At 60.9% G+C, this 22,169-nt stretch overlaps 3 protein-coding genes across 3 annotated transcripts in view; all 3 read left to right on the top strand.

Moving 5' to 3' along the window:
• Nucleotides 1-159: 159 nt before the first annotated feature.
• On the top strand, nucleotides 160-12,946 carry CDK16 (cyclin dependent kinase 16). Its single transcript, XM_084224114.1, has 17 exons — nucleotides 160-298; nucleotides 902-1,019; nucleotides 2,680-2,804; nucleotides 3,375-3,476; nucleotides 4,080-4,136; nucleotides 4,416-4,530; nucleotides 5,400-5,494; nucleotides 6,252-6,314; nucleotides 6,992-7,115; nucleotides 7,932-8,052; nucleotides 9,098-9,195; nucleotides 9,741-9,846; nucleotides 10,616-10,658; nucleotides 10,889-10,979; nucleotides 11,648-11,725; nucleotides 12,065-12,112; nucleotides 12,578-12,946. Exons 2-16 carry the CDS (start codon nucleotides 911-913, stop codon nucleotides 12,100-12,102), a joined length of 1,365 nt encoding a protein of 454 aa, XP_084080240.1. The 5' UTR covers nucleotides 160-298; nucleotides 902-910; the 3' UTR covers nucleotides 12,103-12,112; nucleotides 12,578-12,946.
• Nucleotides 12,947-14,730: 1,784 nt separating this feature from the next.
• On the top strand, nucleotides 14,731-21,333 carry LOC311164506 (RNA-binding protein 3-like). Its single transcript, XM_084223994.1, is given in 8 exon segments — nucleotides 14,731-14,771; nucleotides 15,299-15,469; nucleotides 17,297-17,403; nucleotides 18,371-18,445; nucleotides 18,447-18,477; nucleotides 19,641-19,719; nucleotides 20,531-20,592; nucleotides 21,263-21,333. Coding segments are annotated over 6 exon segments (456 nt in total). The 5' UTR covers nucleotides 14,731-14,771; nucleotides 15,299-15,366; the 3' UTR covers nucleotide 20,592; nucleotides 21,263-21,333.
• Nucleotides 21,334-21,859: 526 nt separating this feature from the next.
• Nucleotides 21,860-22,169, top strand: part of LOC311164545 (uncharacterized protein) — a gene marked incomplete at its 5' end in the record, with an annotated part of 3,600 nt that continues 3,290 nt past the window's right edge. Inside the window, one exon of the mRNA XM_084224035.1 lies at nucleotides 21,860-21,895. Coding sequence (XP_084080161.1) covers nucleotides 21,860-21,895 — 36 coding nt within the window. The remainder of the gene's footprint in view (nucleotides 21,896-22,169) is intronic.

Genomic DNA, 22,169 nt, shown 5'->3' with positions numbered 1-22,169 from the left:
ACGCGTTGCCCCGCCTGCAATGACGTCATCGGCCACTTAGCCCCACCCCTCTTGCTCTATCGCACCTCCTCTCACCCTCACGTCACTCTCCTCTTAGCCACGCCCTTCCATTGCGTCGCTCCGCCCCTCGGTCTGACGTCACTTCGCTCCGCCCCGCCGCCATCTTGCGCCGCCGCCGCCGCCGCTCCCGCCGCTCCCGCCCGGCCCGGCCCGGCCCGGCCCCACCGGAGCCCCCGCGGGGTCGGGCCCGGCCCCGCCATGGCCGAGGATTTCTGGGAGGCTCCGCGCCGCTGAGCCGGTAACGGGAACCCCCGGGAGCCCCGGGAAGCACCGGGAACCCCCCGGGAACCCCCCGGGATCTCCCGGGGCCGCTGTGAGGGCAGCGTGGGGGGGGAGGGGAGGGGGGAAGGAGGCCACGCCCCCTCGGGCACGCGCGACACTACGGGGGGGGGCAGGAGGGGCTGAGTTGGGGGGGGTTGAGAGGGGGAGGGGCCAGGTGTGCCCAGGTGTGCCCAGGTGGGAGGGGGTGCCCAGGTGTGCAGAGTGGGCCGAGGCGTTCAGGGTGAATCCAGGTGTGCGGGGGTGCCCAGGTGTGCCCAGGTGTGCCCAGGTGTACAGAGTGGGCCCAGATGTTCAGGGTGAATCCAGGTGTGCGGGGGTGCCCAGGTGTGCCCAGGTGTGCAGAGTGGGCCCAGGTGTTCAGGGTAAATCCCGGTGGGCTCGGTGGGTCCAGCTGTGCCCAGCTGTGCAGGCTGCCCAGGTGTGCAGTGCCCCCAGGTGTTGAGGCTGTTCCCAGCTGTGCCCAGGCGTGCCCACGACTCAGGGGTGCAGTGACTCCAGGTGTGCCCAGCTGTGCCCAGGGGTGCCCAGGTGCGCGTGCCCACGCTCAGGTGTGCCGCAGGGCAGGGCCATGGACCGGATGAAGAAGATCAAGCGGCAGCTGTCCATGACGCTGCGGGGGGGCCGCGCCCCCGACAAGGCCCTGGGGGACCCCCGTGACGGCACCGGCAGCGACAGCGGTGAGCGCTGGCCCTTTAAGGGGAGCCCCGCCCCCCCCGGAGCCAGCCCCGCCCCCCCAAAGTGGGGAGCTGGCCCTTTAAGAAGGCGCGGGTTGGGGGTGCCTGGCCCTTTAAAAAGGTGGGGGCGGGGTTGGGGGTGCCTGGCCCTTTAAATGCATTGGGGGTGGTGGGAAGGAAATTGAGGGGTGCCTGTCCCTTTAAGAAGGTACCTGTGCTTTTAGATGGTGCCTGTCCTTGTAGGAGCATACCTGTCCCTTTAAGAAGGTGCCTGTCCCTTTAAGGGGGTGCCTGTCCCTTTAAAGGGGTTCCTGTCCCTTTAAGAGGGTGCGTGTCCCTTTAAGAGCATACCTGGCCCTTTAAGAAGGTGCCTGTCCCTTTAAGGGGGTGCCTGTCCCTTTAAAGGGGTTCCTGTCCCTTTAAGAGGGTGCCTGTCCCTTTGAGAGCATACCTGTCCCTTTAAGAAGGTGCTTGTCCTTTTAAGTTGATGCCTGTCCCTTTAAAGGGGTGCCTGTCCCTTTAAGAGGGTGCCTGTCCCTTTAAGAGGGTACTTGTCCTTTTAGATGGTGCCTGTCTCTTTAAGAGCATGGGGAGTGGGGGGCAGAAAGGAAATTGAGGGTGCCTGGCCCTTTAAGAGCATACCTATTCGTTTAAGAGGGTACTTGTTCCTTTAAGAGGGTACCTGTCCCTTTAAGAAGCCAGGAGGGGCACATTTTTGAGGTGCCTGTCCCTTTAAGAAGCCAGGTGAGGGGCACATTTTTGAGGTGCCTGTCCCTTTAAGAGGGTGCCTGTCCCTTTAAGAAACCGGGGGGAGCACATTTTGAGGTGCCTGTCCCTTTAAGACCCCCCTCAACCCCTCCAGCAGGACACGGCCCCTTTAAGAGCCGGGGGTCCCCTCCTGTCCCCCCCCAGGCTCCTGCCGTGTCCCCCCCCGCTCCCCATCTGTCCCCTGTCCCCCCCCATGTCCATCCATCTGTCCCCGTGTCCTGTCCCCTCTGCCCTCCCCAGGTGCCACCACCTGTCCCTGCTGCCACCACCTGCGCGCTGTCCCTGTGTCACCTTCGTGTCCCCAAATTGGGGGCGGGGGAGGGGGCACAGTGTGGCACCCCGGGGACCTTTGGGGACATCAGGGGGGTCCCTGGGGGGGTTTGGGGGTGTCCTTTGGGAGGGGCCCTTGGGGACATTGGGGGGTGTCCCTGGGGTCCTTGGGGACATCAGGGGGGTCCTTGGGGACATTGGGGGGGTCCTTGGGGGGTTTGGGGGGTTCTTTTGGGGGGGGTCTCTTGGTTTTGGGGGGGTTTGGGGGGCTCTTGGGGACATTAAGGTGGGGGGGGGTCCCTTGGGGACACTGGGGGCTCCCTGGGGGCCTTTAGGGACATCGGGGGGGGGGTGACGCTGGGGGGGTTTGGGGATTTTTTGGGGGGCTCTTGATTTTGGGGGGAGTTTGGGGGTCCTTGGGGACACTGGGGGGTCCTTGGGGACATTGGGGGGGTCCCTAGGGTTTGGGGGTGTCCTTTGGGGGGCTCTTGGGGACGTTGGGGTCCCTGGGGAGGGGCTTTGGGGACAGCCTGGGGACGCTGAGAAGTTCCCAAGGGTTCCCTTGAGTTTGGGGGGGATTTTTGGGTATTTTTGGGGTCCCTGACCCCCCCCCCCGTGTCCCCAGAGCCGGGGGGGGACGAGACCCGGATGGGGTCGGACGGGGAGAGCGACCCCCCCTCGGGGACATCCTCGGAGGAGGTGGCGTCACCCGTGAGGCTGCGGCAGCACCCGCGGCACGGAGCCTGCGAGGTGGGGCTGGGATACTGGGGGGACTGGGAGGGACTGGGGGGGACTGGGATGGGACTGGGGGGTCTGGGGGGTAGTGGGGGGGACTGGGATGGGATTGGGGGGACTGGGAATGGGACTGGGGGGACAGGGAGGGACTTCGGAGGGGCTGGGGGGATTGGGGGGTACTGGGAATGGGACTGGGGGGGACTGGGAGGGACTGGGATGGGACTGGGGGGGACTGGGAGGGCCTGGGAATGGGACTGGGGGGACTTGGGGGGATTGGGGGGGATTGGGAGTGACTGGGGGGACTGGGATGGGACTCGGGGGGACTGGGGGGGAGTGGGAGAGGGACTGGGAGGGACTGTGGGGGAACTGGGAGGGACTGGGATGGACTGGGAGGGACTGTGGGGGAACTGGGGGGGACTGGGGGGGCCTGGAGTGGGGACTGGGAGGGAACTGGGGGGGACTGGGGGATACTGGGGGGGACTGGGAGTACTGGGGGGACTGGGCGGCCACTGGGAGCACTGGGCCGAACTGGGAGGGCCCTGGGCTGAACTGGTGTGACCGGGGCGCGCTGTCCCCTGTCCCCAGGATGTCACCAAGCGCCTGTCCCTGCCCGCTGACACCCGCCTGCCCGAGGGGGGGCTGGGGCTGCCCGGGCCCCTGAGCCGCCGCCTGCGCCGCGTCTCCCTGGTGAGTCCCAGTATGGACCAGTATGGACCAGTACAGACTGGTATAGAGCAGTATAAACCGGTACAGACCAGTACAGACCGGTACAGAGCAGTATAAACCGGTACACACCAGTACAGACCAGTACAGACTGGTACAGACCAGTACAGACCAGTACAGATCAGTACAGACTGGTACAGACGGGTACAGAGCAGTATAAACCAATACAGACCAGTACAGACTTGTACAGACCAGTACAGAGCAGTACAGACCAGTACAGAGCAGTTCAGACCAGTATAAACCAATACAGACTAGTACAGACTGGTACAGACCAGTACAGAGCAGTACAGACCAGTATTAACCAATACAGACTAGTACAGACCAGTGTAAACTGGTACAGACTGGTACAGACCAGTACAGGCCAGTATGAACCAGTGCAGACGCATGAAATAGTACAGACTAGTATAGACTAGTATAAACCAGCATAGACCAGTATGAAAGAGTATGGACTGATCTAGACCAGTATGAACCAGTATAGACCAGTACGGAGTGGGAAGGTGTGGGTGGGGTCCCTGGGGTCTCTCCCAGTTCTCCCAGTAACGGTGCCCCCTCTCCCCTCCCCACCAGTCAGAAATCGGCTTCGGGAAGTTGGAGACCTACGTGAAACTGGACAAACTGGGAGAGGTGAGGCACCGGGGCCACCTGTGTCACCTGTGTGTCACCTGTGTGTCACTGGTGTCACCTGTGTGTCACCTGTGTGTCACCTGTATGTCACCTGTGTCACCTGTCACCTGTGTCAACTGTGTCCCCTCCATGTTTCCTCCACGGCTGTGATCTCCCTGTGTCCCCTCCAAAGTCCCCCTGTGCCCACCTGTACACGCCATCAGGTGTCCCTGATGTCCACGCTGTCCGTGCTGTCCCCTGATGTCCCCAACGTCCCCTGATGTCCCCAATGTCCCCCAGGGCACCTACGCCACGGTGTACAAGGGCCGCAGCAAGCTGACCGAGAACCTGGTGGCGCTGAAGGAAATCCGGCTGGAGCACGAGGAGGGGGCGCCCTGCACGGCCATCCGCGAGGGTGGGGACACTGGGGACACCATGGGGACACATTGGGGACATCCTGGGGGCACCCTGCATGGCCATCTGCGAGGGTGGGGACACTGGGGACACCCTGGGGACACATTGGGGACACCCTGGGGACACATTGGGGACACTCTGGGGGCGCCCTGCACGGTCATCCGCGAGGGTGGGGACACTGGGGACACATTGGGGACATCCTGGGGGCACCCTGCACGGCCATCTGCGAGGGTGGGGACACTGGGGACACTCTGGGGACACCCTGGGGGCGCCCTGCACGGCCATCCATGAGGTTAGGGACTCTGGGGACACCCTGGGGACACACTGGGGACACCCCTGGGGACACCCTGGGGGCGCCTCCTGCACGGCCATCCGCGAGGGTGGGGACACTGGGGACACCCTGGGGGCGCCCTGCACGGCCATCCGTGAGGGTAGAGACACTGGGGACACCATGGGGACTCATTGGGGACATCCTGGGGGCGCCCTGCACGGCCATCCGTGAGGGTGGGGACACCCTGGGGACACATTGAGGACACCCTGGGGGCGTCCTGCATGGCCATCCGCGAGGGTGGGGACACCCTGGGGACACATTGGGGACACGGGGGACATGGCGGGGACACAACCTGCACATCCATCCGCAAGGGTGGGGACACTGGGACGACATTGGGGACACCCTGGCGACATGGGGGGGACATTGGAGGTGCCCTGCACGGCCATCCAAGGGGGTGGGGACACTGGGGGGGACGCCAGGGGGACACAGGTGGTGGGGAGGGCTCTGGGAGGTCTGGGGGTGGCTTCCACGAGGGCTGAGGCCACTCAAGTGCTGTGTCCCCCCCCGTGTCCCCCCCCGTGTCCCCAATGTCCCCGTAGTGTCCCTGCTGCGGGATCTCAAGCACGCCAACGTGGTGACGCTGCACGACATCGTGCACACGCCGCAGTGCCTGACGCTGGTCTTCGAGTACCTGGTGAGCCCAGAGCACCCCAAAGTCACCCCAAAATCGCTCCAAAATCCACCCCAAATCACCCAAAATCCACCCCAAATTCACCCCAAAATCCACCCCAAATTCACCCCGAAATTACCCCAAAGTCACCCCACAATCCACCCCAAATCACCCTAAAGTCACCACAAAATCACTCCAAAATCCACCCCAAAATCACCCCAAAATCAACCCTTAAATCCACACCCAAGACACCCCAAATCACCCCAAAATCACCCCAAAATCGCTCCAAAATCACTCTAAATTCACCCCAAAATCGCTCAAAAATCCACCCCCAATCAACCAAAATCACTCCAAATTCACCCCAAAATCCACCCCAAATTCACCCTGAAATTACCCCAAAGTCACCCTACAATCCACCCCAAATCACCCCCAAATCACCCCAAATTCACCCCAAAATCCACCCCAAATTCACCCTGAAATTACTCCAAAATCACCCCAAAATCCACCCCAAATCACCCCAAATTCACCCTAAAATCCACTCCAAAATCCACCCCAAAATCCACCTCCAAATCACCCCAAATTCACCCTGAAATCACCCAAAATTCACCCCAAAATCGCTCCAAAATCCACCCCCAGTCATCCCAAATTCAACCCAAAATCCGCACCAAAATCACCCCAAAATTAACACCAAAATTCGCTCTGAATTCCACCTAAAATCATCCCAAAATCACCCCAAATTCCACCCAAAATCCCCCAAATTTGGGATTTTCTGCTCTCCCAGGACCGGGACCTGAAGCAGTACCTGGACGATTGTGGGAACGTCATCAGCATGCACAACGTCAGGGTGAGGATTTGGGGCATTTTGGGGAATTTTGGGGCATTTTGGGGAATTTTGGGGAATTTTGGGGATATCTGGGGGGATTTGAGGAGGTTTCGGGAGGATTTAGGGAGGTTTTCTATGGGATTTTGGGGGGAATTTTGGGGGTTTTGGGGTCATCAGTCTGTACAAAGTCAGGGTTTGGGGGGATCTGGGCTGGTTTTGGGTGGATTTTGGATGATTTTGGGGTCTCTGGTATCTCCCAGGGATGTTTAGGAGCAAGGGAGGGACTGGGATTGTCCCTGGGTGTCCCCTGGGTGTCCCCAAGGGTTCCTTGCCTGTCCCTGTCTGTCCCTTGTGTGTCCCTGGGTGTCCCCTGGTGTCCCCAAGGGTTCCCTGTCTGTCCCTTGCGTGTCCCTGGGTGTCCCCTGGATGTCTCTATCTGCCCCTGGATGTCCCTGTGTGTCCCCTGGATGTCCCTGGATGTCCCTGGGTGTCCCCTGGGTGTCCCTTGTCTGTCCCCTGGGATGTCCCCAGGTGTCCCCAGGGTTCTGATGTCCCTTTTTTGGGGGGTGGCAGCTGTTCCTGTTCCAGCTCCTGCGGGGTCCCTGTGTGTCCCTGTCTGTCCTTGTCTGTCCCTGTCTGTCCCTGGGTGTCCCCAGGTGTCCCCAGGGTTCTGATGTCCCTTTTTTGGGGGGTGGCAGCTGTTCCTGTTCCAGCTCCTGCGGGGTCTCGCCTTCTGCCACCGCCACAAGGTTCTGCACCGCGACCTCAAACCCCAGAACCTCCTGCTCAGCCGCCGAGGGGACCTCAAACTGGCAGATTTCGGTCTGGGCACCCAAAAAACCTCCCCTGGCACCCCAAAAACCCCCCCAGACCCCATCAGAAACCCCTAAACCTTCCCAGGATCCCATAAACCTTCCCAGGATCTGCTCAGCCATTGGGGTGAAGTCAAACTGCCACATTTTGGTCAGGGCACCCCAAAACCTGCCCTGGCACCCCAAAAACCTGCCCTGGCACCCCAAAAACCTGACCTGAGACCCCAAAAACCTCTCTTGGGACCCCAAAAACCTGCCCTGACACCCAAAAACCTGACCTGAGACCCCAAAAACCTCTCTTGGGACCCCAAAAACCTGACCTGAGACCCCAAAAACCTCTCTTGGGACCCCAAAAACCTCTCAGAACTCCACAAAATCCCCAGGACCCCATTTCATGCCCCCCCGCCCCATTTCATGCCCCCCCGCCCCATTTTCTGCCCCCCTGACCCATTTCATGCCCCCCTAGCCCCATTTCATGCCCCCCCAGCCCCATTTTCTGCCCCTCTTACCCGTTTCATGCCCCCACAGCCCCATTTTCTGCCCCTCTTACCCATTTCCTGCCCCCCCAGCCCCATTTTCTGCCCCCCTGACCCATTTCCTGCCCCCCCAGCCCCATTTCCTGCCCCCCCAGCCCCATTTTCTACCCCCCCAGCCCCATTTTCTGCCCCCCTGACCCATTTCATGCCCCCTCAGCCCCATTTTCTGCCCCCCAGCCCCATTTTCTGCCCCTCCAGCCCCTTTTCTACCCCTCCATCCCCATTTTCTGCCCCCCAGCCCCATTTTCTACCCCCCCAGCCCCATTTTCTGACCCCCCTGTGCCCCCCAGGCCTGGCCCGTGCCAAGTCCATCCCCACCAAGACGTTCTCGAGCGAGGTGGTGACGCTGTGGTACCGCCCGCCCGACATCCTGCTGGGCTCCACCGAGTACAGCACCCAGATCGACATGTGGTGGGCACTGGGAGCACTGGGAGGGACTGGGGGGCACTGGGGAGGGGCACTGGGGGCACTGGGATTTACTGGAATTTACTGGGATTCACTGGGATGGACACTGGGGGGACTGGGATGGACACATCCTGCTGGGCTCCACCGAGTACAGCACCCAGATCGACATGTGGTGGGCACTGGGAGCACTGGGAGGGACTGGGAGGGAATGGGGGGCACTGGGAGGGACTGGGATTCACTGGGAGGGACTGGGATGGACACTGGGGTGGGCACATCCTGCTGGGCTCCACCGAGTACAGCACCCAGATCGACATGTGGTGGGCACTGGGAGCACTGGGAGGGACTGGGAGCACTGGGAGGGGCACTGGGGAGGGGCACTGGGAGCACTGGGAGGGACTGGGATTCACTGGGATTTACTGGGATTTACTGGGATTCGCTGGGATGGTTACTGGGGGCACTGGGATGGGCACATCCTGCTGGGCTCCACCGAGTACAGCACCCAGATCGACATGTGGTGGGCACTAGGAGGGACTGGGAAGGGCACTGGGATTCACTGGGATTTACTGGGAATTACTGGGATGGGCACTGGGATTTACTGGGATGGGCACTGGGATTTACTGGGAATTACTGGGATGGGCACTGGGGGCACTGGGATTTACTGGGAATTACTGGGATGGGCACTGGGATTTACTGGGATGGGCACTGGGATTTACTGGGAATTACTGGGAGGGACTTTGGGATTTTGGGGGTCCCACGGGGGTAATTCTTTGGCGATAATTTTGGGATTTTGGGGGTAATTTTGGGGGTTTTGGGGGTAATTTCGGGGGTTTTGGGAGGAATTTTGGGCTTTTTTGGGGTTTCTCTGCCAGGGGGGTCAGTTTGGGATTTTGGGGTTCCCACGAGGGTAATTTTGGGGATAATTTTTGTGGTTTTGGGGATCATTTTGGGGTAATTTTGGGCTTTTTTTGGGGTCTCCCTGCCAGGGGGGTCAGTCTGGGATTTTGGGGGGATTTTGGGGGTAATTCTGGGTTTTTTGGGGTCTCCCTGGCAGGGGGGTCGGCTGCATCTTCTCGGAGATGGTGACGGGGCGGCCGCTGTTCCCCGGGGCCACCGTGGAGGAGCAGCTGCACTTCATCTTCCGCCTGCTGGGTAAGTTTGGGGCAAAAAACGGGGGATTTGGGAAAATTGGGGGGGTTTGGGGGAAATCCAGGGGGTTTGGAGGAAAATCTTGGGGGAAATCCAGGGGATTTGGGGAAATTGGGGCAAATCCGGGGGGTTTGGGGCAAATCCGGGGGGGTTTGGGAAAGATCTGGAGGGAAGATCTGATGAGGAATTGGGAAAATCTGGTGGAATTTGGGCAAATCCAGATGAAAATGGGGCAAATCTGGGGGGTTTGGGGGAAAATCTTGGGGGATTTGGGAAAAATCCAGGGGATTTTGGGGGAAATCTAAAAATCTGGGGGGTTTGGGGGAAAATCTTGGGGGATTTGGGAAAAATCTAAAAATCTGGGTGGATTTGGGGGGTAATTTGGGGGGTTTGGGGAGAAATCTGGGGGGTTTGGGCAAATTGGGGGGGGGGTTGGGGACAACTGGGGGTGTTTGGGGACATCTGGGGGGTTTGGGGACATCTGGAGGGGTTTGGGGACATCTGGGGGTGCTGGCACCGCTGACCCCCTGCCGTGTGCCCCCCTTTAGGGACCCCGACGGAGGAGACGTGGCCGGGCATCGGTGCCAACGCCGAGTTCCGGGCACACAAATACCCCCTGTACCCCCCGGAGGGGCTGCGGCAGCACGCGCCACGGTCAGGGGACAGCTGGGGACAGGGGACAGCCTGGGGACAGCCTGGGGACAGCCAGGGGACAGCGTGGGGACAGCCAGGGGACAGCGTGGGGACAGGGGGGACAGCCTGGGGACAGGGGGGACAGCCTGGGGACAGCCAGGGGGCAGCCTGGGGACAGGGGGGACAGCCTGGGGACAGCCAGGGGATAGCCACGGGACAATGGGGACAGCCAGGGGACAGGGACAGCGAGGGGACAGTGGGGACAGCCAGGGGACAGTGTGAGGACAGCCAGGGGACAGTGTGAGGACAGCCAGGGGACAGCAGGGTGGCACCTGGGCACGGGGGGTGGCATGTGTCCTGTGGAGGTGACACTTACCCTTTGGGGGTGGCACCTTTCCCATAGGGTGACACCTGTCCTGTGGAAGCGGCAGCTGTCCCATAGCGGTGGCACACGGGTGGCACCTGGGCCGTGGTGACACCTGTCCTGTGGGGTGGCACCTGTCCCATAGAATAGCATCTGTCCTATGGGGTGACACCTGAGCCCTGGGGTGTCCCCTAGGTGAGGGTGGCACGTGAGGGTGGCACCTGTGCTGTGGGGTGTCCCCTAGGGTGGCACCTGTCCTGTGAGGGTGGCACATGGGGTGGCACCTGTCCTGTGGGGTGTCCCCTAGGGTGGCACCTGTCCTGCCAGGGTGGCACATGGGGTGGCACCTGTCCGGTGGGGTGTCCCCTAGGGTGGCACCTGTCCCCCAGGTGCGTTTGTGGCTCCTGAGTCCCTTTGTCCCCCCAGGTTGGACCAGGACGGCGCCGACCTCCTGGGGCAGCTGCTGCAGGTGAGCTGGGCGTGGCCTACACTGGCCCCGCCCATTTGGCCACACCCTAACCAACCACACCCGTCCCCATGGGGCGTGGCCTCAACCCCCTCCCGCCATGGGCGTGGCTCCTGGGAGGGGGTGGGGGATGCAGCCACGCCCCTTTGATGGGTGGGGGTGGGGTTTGGTATGACCACACCTTCTCGTGGGCGTGTCCCACGAGTGGGCGTGGCCTAACGTGGGCGGGGCAGTTTGAGGGGCGGCGGCGGCTGCCGGCGGCGGAGGCCATGGGACACGCCTTCTTCAGCTGCCTGGGGCCGCGCGTCAGCGCCCTGCCCGACAGTGAGTGGGCGGGGCTTGGGGGCGGGGCCTACTTGGGTGGGGCTTCACGTGGGTGGGGCATTGGGAGGGTGGTGCCAGTGGGAAAGGGTTTGGGGTGGGGCATTGAGATGGGTGCGGCGACTTTTGTGGGTGTGGCAATGGGGGCGTGGCTTTAATGGGCGTGACAATTGGGGCGGGGCTTCACGTGGGTGTGGCAATGGGGTGGGGCTTCCATTGGTGTGGCACAGGGTGGGGCTTTGTGCGTGTGTGGCCCTGGGGGTGGGGCTCCAATGGGTGTGGCATTGGGGGTGGGGCTTCACATGGGTGTGGCACTGGGCGTGCGGCTTCTGTGGGTGTGGCTCTAGAGCGGGATTCAGGGTGTGGCACTGGGGGTGGGGCTTCAATGGGTGTGGCACTAGGGCAGGGTTTCACATGGGTGTGGCATTGGGGGTGGGGCTTCACGTGGGTGGTGTTTTGGGGGTTGGGCATTGAGAGGGTGTGGCCATGTGGGTGTGGCTTAAAGTGGGGCGGGGCTTGTGGGCTGGGTGGGGCCTTTCCATGGGTTGAGCTGTGCTGTGGGTGGGGTGGAATAGGCGGGGCTTAGCTATGCAAATGAGGGGGGTGATTTTTTGGTAGGGGTGTGGCTTGTACTGGCCACACCCCTTGATTTGGTGTCCCCGCCCCCCCAGCCACGTCCATCTTCGCGCTGAAGGAGATCCAGCTGCAGAAGGAGCCGGGGCTGCGCACGGGGCCGCTGCCCCCCACGGGTGGGACCCCAAAACCCCAAACCCCAAAAACCCTGAACCCCAAACCCCTGAACCCCAAAATCCTGAACCCCAAAATCCCAGAACCTAAAAACCCCAAACCCCAAACCCCCGAACCCCAAACCCCCGAACCCCAAAAACCCTGAACCCTACGGGTGGGATACCAAAACCCTAAACCCCCAAACCCCAAAACTCTGAACCCCAAAACCCTGAACCCAAAAACTTGAACCCACGGGTGTGGGATTTTGGGGAGTTTTGGGGAGTTTGGGGGGGTTTATGGAGTATTTTTGAGGTGATTTTGGGTTTTTTTGGGGGTTTCCTGACCCTCTTTTCCCCCTGCAGGTTCTTCCGCCTTCCGGGTGCTCGACACCGAATTCTGATGTTGAGCAGGTGAGGCCCCCGAAATCTGGGATCAGCCCCCAAAATCTGGGATCTAACCCCCAAAATCTGGGATCAGCTCCCCAAAATCTGGGATCTAACCCCCAAAATCTGGGATCAGCCCCCCAAAATCTGGGATCTAACCCCCAAAATCTGGGATCAGCCCCCCAAAATCTGGGATCAGCTCCCCAAAATCTGGGATCCCAAAATTGGTGGGAACATCACTGGGGAATGACCCCCAAAACTCTCCCCAAAAATGAGCCCACCCCCCAAAAATCCCCAAAATAAATTTATAAAAATTCAGGAGCCCCCCTGGAATTGGGACCCCCCCCAAAACCGGAGCAGCCCCCCCTTAAATTTGGGGTTCAGTTCCCCCACCAAAATTTCAGGGAGGGGTCCCTAAAAAAGGAGGGATAAACTTTGGGGGGAATTTTCATCTTTTTGGGGTCCTTTTTTAACTCCTTCCTCTCCCCACAGCCCCCGGACTGCTGCTGCGCCCACCCCAGGACCCCCTCAGATTTGGGGCTGGGGTCCCCCCAAAAAAACCTCCAGGACTTTGGGGACACCCCAACAATCCTCGGGGGAGGGGGTCCTTGGACTGCTGACCCCCCCCCAAAAAATTCCCCCCACCCCCCCAAGGAACTGCTGCTGGATTTTGGGGGTGGGGGTTTCACGTGGGACCCTCATTGTGGGGGGGTCTGGGGGGGAATTTGGGGTCCCCCCCCATTTTTTGGGGTCCCCCCCATTTTTTGGGGTCCCCCCATTTTTTTGGGGGGTTCCTCCCCCCCCCCAATTTACGTCGAGTTTTATTTTTTCAAGGCAATATTATAAATCAGAGTCTATATCGGCCCCTCCCCCACCCTGGGGCGGGGCCTGAGGGGGAGGGGCAAAAAAAGGGGTGGGGCCGTTTGGGGAGTGGGGGAGGGGCGCTCACTCGGAGGTTCCTCGTGCTTTACTGCAGGGTTACTCCGGGGTTACTCAGACTTTACACCCAGGTTTGACTCACTTTGCTCTGTAGTTACTCCAGGGTTACTCCAGGGTTACTCAGACTTTACACCCAGGTTTGACTCATTTCACTCTGTGGTTACTCCAGGGTTACTCAGACTTTACTCCAAGGCAGCTCAGGCGCAGCTCAGGGCCACCCCTGCCCTACTCCAGCCTTACTCCAGGGTTACTCAGCCTCCTCTCGCTCGCTGCCCTCGGTCTCTGCTCCTGCTCTTGGTTACTCCTGAGTTACTCCCGAGTTACTCCAGGTTCTTACTCAGAGCCTCCTCCGCTCTTACGCTGAGGTTGCTCCAGACTCCATTCCTACTCAGACTTTACTCCAGAGATACTCACGGCCAGGGCAGGGCCTTTGCTCAGCTCTTACTCTGCTCTTACTCCAGGCTGCTCCTGGAGATCCTTACTCTGAGTTTACTCTGGGTCTACTCAGCCTTTGAGGGACTCGCAGGCAGAACTTACTCCAGACTTACTCCAGACTTACTCAGCTCCTCACTCCGGCCTTGCTCAGCTCCCCCTTTTTGGGTTGTTTTGGGTCCTTTCGCGCTACTCACACCTTACTCACACCTTACTCCGGGTGCTTGGATCCTTTTTGCCTTTGCTCCACGCTTACTCTGCCCTTACTCAGCGCTTCCGCGGGAGCCCCGCGCTCGCTCAGCCCCTGCTCGGAGCTTACTCAGAGCTTACTCAGCCTTTGAATGGACACTGCTCGGCCTTTACTCGGAGGTTGCTCGGCCTTTCCTCAGAGGTTACTCAGCCCTCTTAACGGACATTACCCAGCCTTTACTCAGAGGTTACTCAGAAGTCGCCCAGTCTTTACTTGGAAGTCACTCAGCCCTTGATCAGACGTTACTCACCGTTTACTCCGGGGTTACTCACAGCCCACCCACAAGAGACACCTCTCCTCTCACTGGCTACTCCGGGGTTGCTCCCACGTTACCCCGAAGATACTCCAGGGTTACTCCCACTTTACCCCGAGGTTACTCCGGGGTCACTCCGAGGTGATGTTTTACTCCGACGTTACTCTCACATTACTCTGGTTTTACTCCGAGGTTCCACCCCCACCCCACTCCCCCAGCCTCACTCAGGACCGCCCCACCCCTCCCCCATGGGGGCGGGGCTTTGCTCTGCAGGAGGGCGGGGTCTCTGCGGCCCCGCCCCCACCCTGGGAAGGGGGGGAGGGGCAGGGCGAGGGCCGCGATTGGGGGGGGGAGGGACACGGAGCCTGGGGGGAGGGGCGGGGAAAGCCCCACCCCTCTCTTATGACGTCACGGGGGAGGGGGGAAGGGGCGGGGCCGCGGTGTTTCGGCTGTAACGGGACCGGACCATTAAAACCTCCCCGGGAGCGGCGTCAGTGTCTGTGACCCCAAAACTAAACCGGGGACCCCTAAACCAACCCAAGACCCCACCGGGGACCCCAAAACGCCCCTGGGGACCCCCCGGGAACCCCCTAAACATCCCCGGGCCCCCCCTCCCCTCACGCATTCCAGCATTCCCGCCCTCCCCGCCTCCCCCCCCACCCCAATGGTCTCTTCCACGCGCCCAACGGGCGGGGCTAGAGCAAGCAGCCAATGGCGTGGCGGCGCTGCGGTCACGTGGGGGGCGGAGCTGCTTAAAAGCGGCGGGGCGGGGCGGCCGCGGCCTCAGTCCGGGCCCGTCCGGCGCCGCTCGGGTGAGGCTCGGCCGCTCCTACCGCGACTCTTCTCGCTTCTCCCCTTCCTTGTGTCGCGATAATCGCGGCTTTGGCCGCTGTCGGGCCGCTCTTTTCCTTTCCCCTCCCTCCCTTTTCTCCTCTTTTCCCGCCTCGTGTCCCTGAGGGCCGCGCGGGTTCTGCGCATGCGCGCGCGGGCGGCGGGAGCGGCACTTCCGGGGAGCGAACACGTGGCCGGGCTTGGGGGGGGGAGGGGAGGAAACCACGTGGGGCTGGGCGTGACGTCACGGGGGACGCTGCGTGACGTCAGCAGGAGGGGGCGTGTGGAGCTGATGGCGTTACGGGATGAATGGGAGTCGCTGAGGGTGTGGTGACGTCATAGAATTTGGGAGGGGTGGTGTGACGTCACAGGAGGCAGCGAGGCGGAGCGGTGATGTCATAAAGGATGCGGCTGTGACATCATCAGGCACGAGGTGGGGGAATAGCGTTGTGACGTCACGGGGAAATCCCTTCCCGGTTTTGTGACATCAGCACCGCTCTGTGGGCAGGTCATTACATCACCGCAGGGGCAGGGCCCCCACCTTATGACGTCACGTTTGGCCCCGCCCCCCCACGCATGGCGGCGGAGGAGGGGAAGTTGTTCGTGGGGGGCCTCAACTACGACACGGACGAGCAGGGCCTGGAGCAGCACTTCAGCTCCTTCGGGCCCATCTCCGAGGGTGAGCAAGAGACAGACCCCAAACAGCCCAAAACACCCCAAAAGCACCCCAAAAACACCCCAAAATAATCCTAAAATATCCCTAAAGTACCCTGAAATATCCCCAAAATATCCTCAGCCATCCCTGGGGCAGCACTTCAGCTCCTTCAGGCCCATCTCCGAGGGTGAGCGAGAGACAGACCCCAAACAGCCCCAAAACACCCCAAAAACATCCCAAAAACACCCCATAAACACCCCAAAAAACACCCCAAAAACATCCCAAAAACATCCCAAAACCACCCCAAAAATATCCCTAAAGTACCTTGAAATATCCCAAAATAATTCTAATTCATCCCTGGGGCACCACTGAGGCTCCTTCGGGCCCATCTCCGAGGGTGAGCGAGAGACAGACCCAAAACAGCCCCAAAACATCCCAAAAATACCCCAAAATAATCCTAAAATATCCATAAAGTACCCTGAAACATCCCCAAAATATCCTCAGCCATCCCTGGAGCAGCACTTCAGCTCCTTCGGGCCCATCTCCGAGGGTGAGCGAGAGACAGACCCGAAACAGCCCCAAAACACCCCAAAAACATCCCAAAAACACCCCATAAACACCCCAAAAAACACCCCAAAAACATCCCAAAAACATCCCAAAACCATCCCAAAAATATTCCTAAAGTACCCTGAAACATCCCCAAAACATGCCTGGGGCAGCACTTCAGGCCCATCTCAAAGGGTGAGAACAAAACCAGCCAAAATTACACCCAAAAATATCCCAGAATGTCCAAAAATACCTCAAAAATATCCCAAAATATCAAAAAATACCCCAAAATACCCCAAAAATATTCCAAAATATCCCCAAACCACCCGGAATTGTTTGGGGTTCCTTTTGAGATCTCTTGGGGTTTGTTTCGAGATTTTTTAATCTTCCCTTTGGGTTGTTTTGGGGATATTTCAGGGCTGTTTTGGGGTTGTTTTTAGGTGGTTTTCAGGCCATTTTGGGGTTGTTTTGGGGCTGTTCTCGGGGTGTTTTGCGGCTGGTTTGGGCTGTTCTGGGTTTATTTTGGGTCAGTTTTGGGCTCTTTTGGTTCATTTCGGGCTGATTTGGGTCCGTTTTGGGTGGTTTTGGGCTGTGTTGGTCCCTTTTGGGCCCATTTTGGGCTCTTTTGGTTCATTTCAGGTGGTTTTGGGCTGTTTTGTTCCATTTTGGGCCTGTTTTGGGCTGTTTTGGTTCCCTTTGGGCCCATTTTGGGCTCTTTTGCTCCCTTTTGGATCCATTTTGGGCTGGTTTGGTCCATTTTGGGGTGTTCTGGGTCCATTTTGGGCTGTTTCCTTCCACTTTGGGCCCGTCTTGGGCTCTTTTGTCCCCTTTTGGATCCATTTTGGGCTCTTTTGTTCCCTTTTGGGCCCATTTTGGATCCATTTTGGGCTCTTTTGGTCCCTTTTGGGTCCATTTTGGGCTGTTTTGGTCCATTTTGGGCTGTTTTGGTCCATTTTGGGCCATTTTGTTCCCTTTTGGGTCCGTTTTGTTCCATTTTGGGTCCATTTTGGGCTGTTTTGTTGCATTTTGGGCCGTTCTGTTCCCTTTTGGGTCCATCCTGGGCTGTTTTGTTCCATTTTGGTCCCTTTTGGGTTCATTTTGGGTCCATTTTGGGCTGTTTTGTTCCCTTTTGGGCCGTTCTGTTCCATTTTGGGTCCATTTTGGGCTGTTCTGTTCCATTTTGTTCCCTTTTGGTTCCATTTTGGGTCCATTTTGTTCCCTTTTGGGTCCGTTTTGGTCCCTTTTGTTCCATTTTGGTCCCTTTTGTTCCCTTTTGGGCCGTTCTGTTCCGTTCTGGTGCTGCAGTGGTGGTGGTGAAGGACAGGGAGACCCAGCGCTCGCGCGGCTTCGGCTTCGTCACCTTCAGCAACCCCGAGCACGCCAGCGACGCCATGCAGGCCATGAACGGGGAGGTGGGCACACCTGGGAACACACCTGGGCACAGCTGGGGGCACCTGGGCACACCTGGGCACACACCTGGGGCACCTGGGCATACCTGGGAACACAGCTGGGAACACACCTGGGCACAGCTGGGGCACCTGGGCATACCTGGGAACACACCTGGGAACACCTGGGAACACACCTGGGCACCTGGGAGCACTTGGGAACACACCTGGGCACAGCTGGGGACACACCTGGGCACACTTGGGTGCACCTGGGAACACACCTGGGCACAGCTGGGGCACCTGGGCATACCTGGGAACACACCTGGGAACACACCTGGGGCACCTGGGTACACCTGGGGCACCTGGGAACACACCTGGGCATCTGGGAACACCTGGGAACATTCCTGGGCACACCTGGGGCACCTGGGAGCACTTGGGAACACACCTGGGTGCACCTGGGCACACCTGGGAACACACCTGGGCACAGCTGGGCACCTGGGCACACACCTGAGCACAGCTGGGAACACACCTGGGCACACCTGCGGCACCTGGGCACACCTGGGGCACCTGGGCACACCGGGGAACGCACCTGGACACACACCTGGGCACACACCTTGGCACTTGGGCACAGCTGGGAACACACCTAGGCACAGCTGGGCACACCTGGAAACACACTTGGGCACAGCTGGGCACACTTGGGTACCTGGGAAACACACCTGGACACACCCCATGGCACACACCTGGGCACCTTGGCACACACCTGGGTACACCTGGGAACACACCTGGGGACACACCTGGGCACACCTGGGGGACACCTGGGGACACCTGGGGGGTCTTTGGGGTCCCTGGCGGGGGGGTTGGGGCAGACCTGGGGCACCCCAAGAGCTTTGGGGTAACCGAGTGGGGACTGGGGGCTCCCAGAGGGGGCCGAGGTGACCCCAGAGTGTCCCCAGGTGTCCCCAGGTGTCCCCACACCTGTCCCTGTCCCCCCCAGTGCCTGGACGGGCGGCAGATCCGCGTGGATCACGCCGGGAAATCGCCCCGGGGGTCCCGGGGGGCTTCGGGGGCGCGGCCGGGGCCGGGCCAGGGGCTACGGCCGAGGTGAGAGGGGGGGTGGGGAGGGGGCTTGGGGGTCTGGGGAGGGGCTTCAGGGGCTGTTTTGGGGTGGGGAGGGGTTTGGGGTCTGGGGGGTTTGGGGTCTGGGGGGTTTATGGGGTGGGGAGGGGGTTTGGGGGGTTTTGGGGAGGGGATTTTGGGGGTTTATGGGGTGGGGAGGGGGCTTGGGGGGCTGGGGGAGGGGATTTTGGGGCTGTTTTGGGGTGGGGAGGGGGCTTGGGGCAGGGGTTTGTGGGTTTGGGGGTTTTGGGGAGGGGATTTTGGGGGTTTAATGGGGTGGGGAGGGGGCTTGGGGGTTTTGGGGAGGGGATTTGGGGTTTGGGGGGTTTTGGGGAGGGGCTTCAGGGGCTGTTTTGGGGTGGGGAGGGGGCTTGGGGGGGTTGGGGTTTGGGGTCTGGGGGGTTACGGGGTGGGGAGGGGGTTTGGGGGTTTGGAGTGGGGATTTGGGGTCTGGGGGGTTTTGGGGAGGGGCTTCAGGGGCTGTTTTGGAGTGGGGATTTGGGATTTGGGGGGTTTTGGGGAGGGGGTTCAGGGGCTCTTTTGGGGTGGGGAGGGGGCTTGGGGGGGTTGGGGTTTGGGGTCTGGGGGTTACGGGGTGGGGAGGGGGTTTGGGGGGTTTGGAGTGGGGATTTGGGGTCTGGGGGGTTTTGGGGAGGGGCTTCAGGGGCTGTTTTGGGGTGGGGAGGGGGCTTGGGGGGGTTGGGGTTTGGGGTCTGGGGGGTTACGGGGTGGGGAGGGGGTTTGGGGTTGGGGGGTTTTGGGGTTTGGGGGATTTTGGGGTCTGGGGGGTTTTGGGGAGGGGGTTCAGGGGCTCTTGGGGGGGTTTATGGGGTGGGGAGGGGGTTTGGGGTCTTTGGGGGTTTGGGGTCTTCAGGTTTTGGGGGTGTGGGGGTTTATGGAGCGGGGTTTGGGGGGTCTGAGGCTGATTTTGGAGGAGATTTGGGGATTTTGGGTGGCTCTGGAGTTTATGGGGGTCCGGAGGGGTCTCGGGGAGAATTTTGGGGAGATTTGGGGATTTTGGAAGGGGAAGACACTTAAAATAAATCTGAGGTTTTTGGGGTTTGGGGTTCTGGGGTTGAGGATGACCCCAGGGAATGTTCTGATGTTTTTTTTTCCCGAATTCCCCCCAAATTTGGGGCTCCCTGCAGGAGGAGGCGACCGAGGCTACGGCGGCCGCTACGAGGGGCGCCCGGGGGGCTACGGGGGGGGCCGGGACTACGGCGGCCGGTGAGGGGGGAGGGGGTTTGGGGGGGCTGGGAGGGATTTGGGGGGCTGGGGAGGGGTCTGGGTGGGTTGGGGAGGGGGTTGGGGGGGGCTAGGGGAAATTTTGGGGGGGAATTGGGGGAGTTAGGGTGAGGTTTGGGGGGCTGAAGAGGAATTTGGGGGGGTTAAGGAGGGGTTTGGGGATTTGGGGAGAGGTTTGGGGGGGTTAGGGAGGGATTTGGGGGGGCTAGGAGGGGTTTTGGGGGGGGCTGGGGATGAATTTGGGGTTGGAGAAGAATTTTGGGGGGCTTGGGGGGGACTTGGGGGAGTTAGGGAGGGGTTTTGGGGGGCTGGGGAGGGATTTTGGGGGTTGGGGAGGGGTCTGGGGGTCTTTGAGGGGACTGGATAGGAATTTTGGGGGGCTGAGGAGGGGTCTGGGTGGGTTAGGGAGGGGTTTGGGGGGCTGGGGGGGGATTTGGGGGGCTGAGGAGGGGTCTGGGTGGATTTGGGGGGGGGCTGGGTGGGATTTGGGGGGCTGGAGAGGAGTTTAGGGGGGTCAAGGAGGGGTTTTGGGGGGTTGGGGAGGGGTCTGGGTAGGTTAGGGAGGGGTTTGGGGGGGCTGGGGGAGATTTGGGGGTCTGGGGGGGATTTGGGGGGGCTGTGGAGGGATTTTGGGGGGGCTTAGGGAGGAGTTTGGGGCGCTCCCATTGGTCTGGGGGGGCATGTTTGGTTTTAGGGAGGGGGTCCTGGGTTTGGGGGTGCCCCTAGGGGTTTGGGGGGGGTGGTCCTGGGTTTGGGGGTGCTGACCCCCCCCTCCCCTCCCCTCCCCCCCCAGGCAGGGGGGTTACGGCGAGCGCTTCCCGTCGGCCTCGTACCGGGACAACTACGACAACTGAGGTAGGGACCCCCAAACGGGGGCACCCCCAAACCTGGGGGACACCCCCAAACCCTGGGGGACACCCTCAGACCCTGGGGGACACCCCCAGACCCTGGGGGACACCCTCAGACCCTGGGGGACACCCCCAAACCTGGGGCACCCCCAGACCCTGGGGGACACCTCCAAAAACTGACCCAGGACACCTCCAAACCTCAGGGGAGACCCCAAAACTGACCTGGGGCACCCCTAAAACTGATGGGGGACACCCCAAAATCATTGGAGACTCTGAAACTGATGCTGGACCTCAAAATGTTCGGGGGCACCCCAAAAATTGACCTGGGGGTCCCCAGCAGTCACTGGAGGAGCCCAAAAGTGGCCGAGGTCACCCCAAAACTGCTCTGGGGCACCCCAAAAGTGACCAAATCCATCCCAAAGGGTTCAGGGACTCCCCAGAACCCCCCAAATTTCACCCCAGATTATTTTGGGGCGCAAATTTGGGGGTCCTGACCCTTCCAAAGCCCCTTTGGGGGGTCCCAGGACTCTCCCATATGAATTTGGGGGGGGGATTTTTGGGTTCCCCCATTTCAAGGGGGGGGTTTGGGGGTCCCGGAATTGCCCCAACCCCCATTTTGGGGAGGGGGGAGGGGTCTCCCAGCGCCCCTCCCCCACTGATCTCCTTCTCATCCTCAGCTCGGAGCCTCGTGCTGGAGTTTGGGGGGGCCCCTCCCCCCCCCCGGGCCGTGGATGGACGCCGAGGGGGGGTCGGGGGGCGGGGGGGGAGGGGGAAGGGGAAAGGGGGGGAGGGGACCCCGAGTTTGTAGCGCCCGGTGGGACAATAAAGGACAGAGCCCCTCCCCCACCCGTGTGACATTGAAGGGACTGCGCCCCTCCCCCACCTCGGGGGTGGATTTGGGGGATGGGGGGGTCCTGGAGGAGGGGGAGGGAGATTTGGGGGGGTTGCTGGGGACAGGGGGACAGACAAAGGGACGGGGACAGACGGACAGGATGAAGGACACACCGACAGGACTGAGGCCGCCGTCGTTACCAAACTTTTTATTTCCCACGTGAGGGTCCAGTACAAAATTGGGGGAGGGGAGGTTTGTAAATGCGGGTGTGGCCCTTTAAGTGGGGGCTGGGTGGGCGTGGCCTCTAAAAGGGGGCGTGGTTTGTGGGCGTTAGTAGCGGGAGGGGTAAATATGAGTGACAGCAAAAGGGGCGGGGCTTCATCTGAGGGCCCAGCCCTCAGAAATCCCCTGGTTGGGTGAGGCTGGAAAAGGGCGTGGCCTCATGGAGGGGCGGGGCTTTCAAAGCGACCACGCCCAGGTGGGGCCCGACGCCAGCGCCTTAAAGGGGCCACACATGGAGGGGGCCGCCCCAACGAGCCACGCCTGGCCAAGCCCCTTTAAGAGAGGGGTCCCCCAAAGAGCGCCTTAAAAGGGCAACACCCTTAAAGCGGCGGGGCTTCCATTACAAAGCACCCAGCCGCTTTAAGACTCTTCAAACGGCACCCGGTGGGGCCCACCCAGGACACCTCAGGGAGGGCGGGGGGGTCCCGAAAAGATGAGGGGGAGTCCCTAAAAATCCCCCCCGGGCCGGG

Source organism: Fringilla coelebs (genome assembly GCF_963513975.1).
Source record: "Fringilla coelebs genome assembly, chromosome: 33".
NCBI classification, from domain to species: Eukaryota; Metazoa; Chordata; class Aves; order Passeriformes; family Fringillidae; genus Fringilla; species Fringilla coelebs.
The sequence above is the reverse complement of the archived record's forward strand: the minus strand, read 5'-3'. Positions and strand labels throughout refer to the sequence as shown.

Coding starts and splice junctions, on each gene's coding strand:
- CDK16 (XM_084224114.1), top strand. CDS start 911: ATGGACCGGATGAAGAAGATCAAGCGGCAGCTGTCCATGACGCTGCGG. Junction 4,531..5,399: donor CTGCACGGCCATCCGCGAGG/GTGGGGACACTG, acceptor ATGTCCCCGTAG/TGTCCCTGCTGCGGGATCTC. Junction 6,315..6,991: donor TCAGCATGCACAACGTCAGG/GTGAGGATTTGG, acceptor GGGGGGTGGCAG/CTGTTCCTGTTCCAGCTCCT.